This window comes from Neofelis nebulosa, chromosome 17 (genome assembly GCF_028018385.1).
Source record: "Neofelis nebulosa isolate mNeoNeb1 chromosome 17, mNeoNeb1.pri, whole genome shotgun sequence".
NCBI lineage: Eukaryota > Metazoa > Chordata > Mammalia > Carnivora > Felidae > Neofelis > Neofelis nebulosa.
The window spans coordinates 37011297-37017121 of NC_080798.1; the positions used below are offsets into that span (position 1 = coordinate 37011297).

Sequence of the window (5825 nt, forward strand, 5' to 3'; positions counted from 1 at the left end):
ATGTGTAACTGTAACACTACCTTTCACATATAGATGGGAATCCTAGGTCTTTATTTTCCTTTCTTCTACCTTTCCTTTCCTTTCCTCTCCTCTCCTCTCCTCTCCTCTCCTCTCCTCTCCTCTCCTCTCCTCTCCTCTCCTCTCCTCTCCTTTCCTTTCCTTTCCTTTTCTTTCCTTCTCTTTTCTCTTTTCCCTTTCCTTTCCTTTTCTTTCCTTCTCTTTTCTCTTTTCCATTTCCTTTCCTTTCCTTTCCTTTCCTTTCCTTTCCTTTCCTTTCCTTTCCTTTCCTTTCCTTTCCTTTCCTTTCCTTTCCTTTATTTGTTAAAGTGGTCCTATCTTATTTTTTTTTTTTTTTTTTTACAGTCTTGATGTCTTTTATTTTTTTTACATTTATCACGCCATGAATTCATAGGGAATGGGTTCCAACAGCTCAGGCTCCTTTCCATTGGTTCTCACAAAGTGTGCTTCTCTGGGTGGGGCAGGCTGGCGCTTCAGTTGAACCCAAGTACCTTTCTCCTTGGCTTCCTTCTTTTTCTGATCATTTTCCTTTACGCGCTTCAGGAAGCTGTCTCGGCTCTTTGAGTGCTTAATGTGCTCGATACGTACATTAATTCTCTTAGCAAGAATCTTGCCCTTAACTTGTTTGTTGACAACAATGCCAACAGCATGCTGGGTAACATTGTAGACTCTTCCAGTTTTGCCGTGGTAACATTTGTGGGGCATTCCTTTTTGAACAGTGCCCATTCCCTTGATGTCCACAATATCACCTTTCTTGTAGATTCGCATGTATGTTGCCAAAGGAACAACTCCATGTTTTCTAAAAGGCCTAGAGAACATATAGCGAGTACCTCTCCTCTTTCCCTTTGTGTTGGTCATTTTGGCGAATTACTGGAAGATGGCGGTTCCGGCCGAAAGGAACTAAAGTGGTCCTATCTTAAAGTTGATTTTCTCTTTAATAGAGAGTTAACACCAAGCAACTTGCTCCATTTCAAATTTGGGTTACAGTGAGGAGTTTTTTAAATTATTTTTTAATATTCACCATCTAGCTTTTGATGTTAAAATATGTATGATTATGGAGCCTCAAGTAAGAATTAACTTTAAAGCCATGATAAGTAATTAATTCATTCAGTTACCAGCCTTGAGTAACTCTCCTAACTGTACAATTTCATTCCTAATAAACAACATTTACAGTAAACTCTGAGTAAACTCCTTTGGCAAAAACAAATGTGTGATGGGAGATAATGTGTTTTATCTAGTCATGTTTAAAAAAGTAAATAATAAAGGTCTTTTAGCAACCTTTACCAAAACAGAAGTTTGTGGTTCAATTTCAGAGATCCTTGGTATAATATCATAATTTATTCTCCTAGATTAGTATCTTGTAAACCAAACACTTAATTCTTACTATAATGTATTCAACTAAATAGTAATTAGAGAATGAAATATTTGTGAAACCTGAGAATAAATTGATTATTTATCAGTAGCCATATCCTAATCCATGATTTAAGACTAGATAACAATCCTGATGTATATTTGAATGGCTTCAGTAGAGTTTGGCTCAAGTGATTTTATTTTTGGTGTGGGAGGGGGTTATGAAATTAATGTGTTATGAATGGTATTGAGTCGAAATAAATCAATATTAAATGTATGTATCACTTAACATGCTGATACTGGTCCTCCAGAAACATCAGCTCTGCCATTTTAAACCACTTTCAAGTTATTCCCATCTGTTTTCTTACACTGACTAGCTTGTAGTCATTTGCTTGTTCTAATGGATACTGCTTACTCTGGGGAGGGGAAAACAAACTACTTCCTTATGTGAAGCTGTCAGGATGGTGAAAACTCCATTCTAGCTTGTTGACTGGTAATTTCGAACAAAAATTAAACTAGCATTTTCAGCACTGAAGTTGGTAGACTAAGGCGAGACAGGATGGCCATGACATGGCGTTAACAGTGGTTTCATATGAGCTTCAAGGTGTTCCTTTTTGTTAGTATCTAAGGGAGTTGGGAAAAGTGCTTTTATTTATTTATTTATTTATTTATTTATTTATTTTTTTTTTTTGACAGCTGTACACCAGAGAGCCACCTGCTGGCTTTCACAAAGAAACACATCTCTGATAGCTGCAATTGGAAAGAAAAAGAAAAAAGAGGGGGGAGGGGGTCAACAACAATAAGGGCAGTAAGCAAATCATTTAAAAAGACTTGACCATTTCATGAAAGAATGCATGATGTTATCTACTTAATTTCTTGCCGACATTTATATTTTATGTAACTTTTCATATTCCCTTTAAATGAGTTGTTTTTTAAAAAGTGAATCAGAGCCACACAGTGTGCCAATAAGCCCCATCATGCTGTTTCAAAAGTGTTTTCGGGGTTATCCGGCTGGCAGAGTCAGTGGAGCATTTATTTGACTCTTGATCTTGGAGTCGTGAGTTTGAGCCCCACATTGGGTGCAGAGGTTACTTAAAAATAAAATCTTTAAAAAAAAAGTGTTTTCACATTCATTCCCTTATGAAGGAGAGTATTATTTAAATTTCACAGTTGAGGGAAGATAGGTGTTAAGGTGGCAAAGGAAGGACCTATGCTATGTAGAGGGCAGAACTTGTGTTTCTGATAAAAGAGCAGCCATTCCTGTTCTCCCTCAGCTATCTCAGTCACCATTTTCCTTTGTACTAAATCTCCTGGTTGCATTTCACTATGTGTTAGAAGGGAATGCTTGCTAACATTATTTTTGTGGCTTATGATGATGAATTAACATATGCTTACTAAATCCAGAAAGATGAACCAACCCATAGAGTTGGTGTAAGTGTTCTTTTAAGAGTACCTTCGTGGTTCATTCCATTCTATTTCCCAGCGCATGTAACATTAGATTTAATTTCTAATTGGGATGGCCTCACAAATTTTAATCATGTTTGATTTTTGTTGCTGTTGAATTGCATGTGATTTGGTTCTTAGTCCCCTGCACGTGTAGGTTTTCTTGCCTCTTATATTAAATATTTCCATTTTGTAATATTTTTATCTTCTGTCAATAGTTGGTAACTTCACATGTCATGACCTAGTTGACCTGCTCTTCTTTCTACTACTTATGTTGCTTAATATTTCAAAAAAGAACTACAGGAAGTCTGCAGTCTAGGAATTAACAGTGGTAAATTCATGAGAGTTATGTGGTACAGTCTTCTCAGATCCCTCAGCACTAACTGGATGTAATTGGAAAAGTTGCTTAACTGCTCTGAACCATGCCTTCCTCATTCACAAACATTAGGGTAAAAATAGCTAACATAGCTATTTAAAAATAGCTAATAGGGTATAAGTTGAGGAAATTTTTGTTCCTTATGGACTCAAACCGATAGTGTACTTGGATCTTTTTGTTCAAAAAGCATTTTGTTTCACTCAGTGTTTATTAAGCCCTCATTTTCCTATCCCATTTTGGGAAATTTGGCCTGTTAACCTTTTTCAACACTTGCAGGAAATGTTATTCTCAGTCCACAGGTTCAAGAACTTGGTTATTGTACAGATTGTGTCATTCAATTTATGTGACACTCAATAATTTGATGAGCTCCATAACCAAGAAAATTCTGTTATTCAGTCATGTTCTGGGGCTGAGAGCTTATATGTACCAGAAATTGTCATGTTATATATGTTTCATAATTGGAAAGTGCCTTTCTCTCTCAATAATTTCCCATTATATTTAGAATACAAGCCAAATTCCTGTGTCTGGATACTTAAGCAATGTGGGATCTGGTCCATATTCAATTTTCCATACTTCATCTCATGTTGCTTTTCTCCAGTGTCACCAGCCTCTTGCGGGTGAGGTTCTGCCTAACTCAGAAACTTACTACTTTTTTTTTCTATTTGATGGACTCCCTCTAGCTCTTTGTTTGCTTGAATATACTTCTCTAGATGACTTCCCCAGGGAGACTCTGCCATTCTACCGCAGTATTCCCAACTTCCCCTTTAATCTTTACTATCTTTCACTAAACCTTCTGTTTGCTTCTCAGGAGGTTATCACAATTTGTAATTGGGCTTCTGGATGTTTATATGTACACTGTTTGTCTTTCGCCCAGCTTCCAAAGAGCAGATACCCTAATGTTGTTCGTCAAATTACAGCCATCTCTTACCAGGGTACTTGCCCCTAATTGTTGCTCAATACATGTTTGTAGATTGAATGAATTACCCCACCCTGGCAGATTTATTATCCCCATTTCATAGATGAGGAAACTTGGAAGTATTAAGCAGCAAATATTAGACCCTTAGTAAGTGGCTCACCTCCTCTTGAACCCAGGTCCCCCAGACCCCACATGTTTCTCTCAGTCTTCATACCCCAGGTGTACTCACAGATTGTCACAAAATGACATGGCTGTGGAGAAAGATTGGAAACCTGAGCTCTGGATTATATGCAGTAAACAGGTGAAGTGAGAAAGTGATTTTGAAAAAAGTCAAATCCGTGCTCTAGAGGAATATCTCTACCGTCTGACAGTTCCCAGAATGTCAGACCCACATCAGAGCCCACATCATGAGCCCCTAAAGGACAGAGGAGCCTGCCTCATTCCTCTGGGGAAAGAGGAGCTCCTGATCGTTAACACTTGAAAGCTGAGGCTAGTCCTGAAGTTGATAGTTCCACAGCAGGGAGCCTTTAATATAAAGCCCAGCCTTCATTAGCGATGCACAGAATAAGCTTCGCAGCTCTTTCTCAAGACTGAAAAGGGAAAATATTCTTTGGAAATCTGCATTTTTCTTAGTCGCTTACTTCAAGAGTGCCCTGGACAGCTATCAGTCTAATCACGCTGCACGGACAGACCCTGCCTACATGAAGAAATACTTCTCAAATTAGGACTGCAGAGCCCTTGCATGGGAATTCGGGGAAGTGCTCCTGGAATAGACAATTTCTGAGTCCACACAGCAGATCTAAGAAAGACAAATCCTCGGGCTGGGCCTGGTTACCTGCATTTTGGCGCAAGTTCTCGCAATTATTCTCCAGTTACATTGATACCTAGAGGTTGATTGACTTTTTCAGCCTTCTCTAGATGTGCTAGCCCATTCACAAGCCAGTTTTTATGTTGGCACAGAGTAAGTACAATCTGTCTCATAGTTTCTCAAGAAAACTAAATGGCTCCCAATCACTGTGTACATTAAAATGGTAAAGGAATTGATCCTCTTTCCCTGCCTCTGTCAATATGCCCCACGCACAGGAGAGGTTCTGCTGCATCTTGCAAACATTCTGCTCTTTCCGCAGCATCGATACTTTGCTTTTGGCTTCAGATAAGTGTGCAAACAAATATTTAGAAGACTTTCCTCCTGTTTGCGTCAATTACTGCCATAGTTCACTACATCATTGTCTGAACCTTTCCTTCTTTAACTTTCCCAAAATATTGAGTTGGTAAGTCTTAATGTTCATTCATTCATTTATTTTGTTAACCTGCATCAAGCACCTAGTAACCAAGTACTCTGAATATCTCAAGGGCTGAACCTGTGTCTTGCACATTGCTGAGTCCCTAGGAACTAACATTATCCAAGTCAGAAACTCTCATTAAAAAAATGAAAACCACCACCCATAACTGCAACAATTGGTTAAGTGCTATAAACAAGTATGTATAAGGGACAATGATCGCAAGCAAATAAGCCCAAATTAATGTATTTATTTCTCCACAGAGTTGTAAACACAATGATGGTGGAAATCACAGGTTGCCCATTTCTGAATGTTTAGGATTTAGTTGACCACCGAGCATATTGTAGATTCTCAGAAAACAATGGCCGCATTAATAAGTACAGGAAAATAGAAAGTGGATAATTACGTGGCCAGTGAGATGGAGTTAAGGTGAAACCATCCC

General features: G+C 38.3%; 1 protein-coding gene across 1 annotated transcript; it reads right to left on the reverse strand.

Annotated features, from left to right (window-relative positions):
• Window positions 1-389: 389 nt before the first annotated feature.
• On the reverse strand, window positions 390-921 carry LOC131499433 (large ribosomal subunit protein eL21). The gene has a single exon (XM_058707444.1). It carries the CDS (start codon window positions 874-876, stop codon window positions 394-396), a length of 483 nt encoding a protein of 160 aa, XP_058563427.1. The 5' UTR covers window positions 877-921; the 3' UTR covers window positions 390-393.
• Between the last annotated feature and the right edge of the window lie 4904 nt (window positions 922-5825).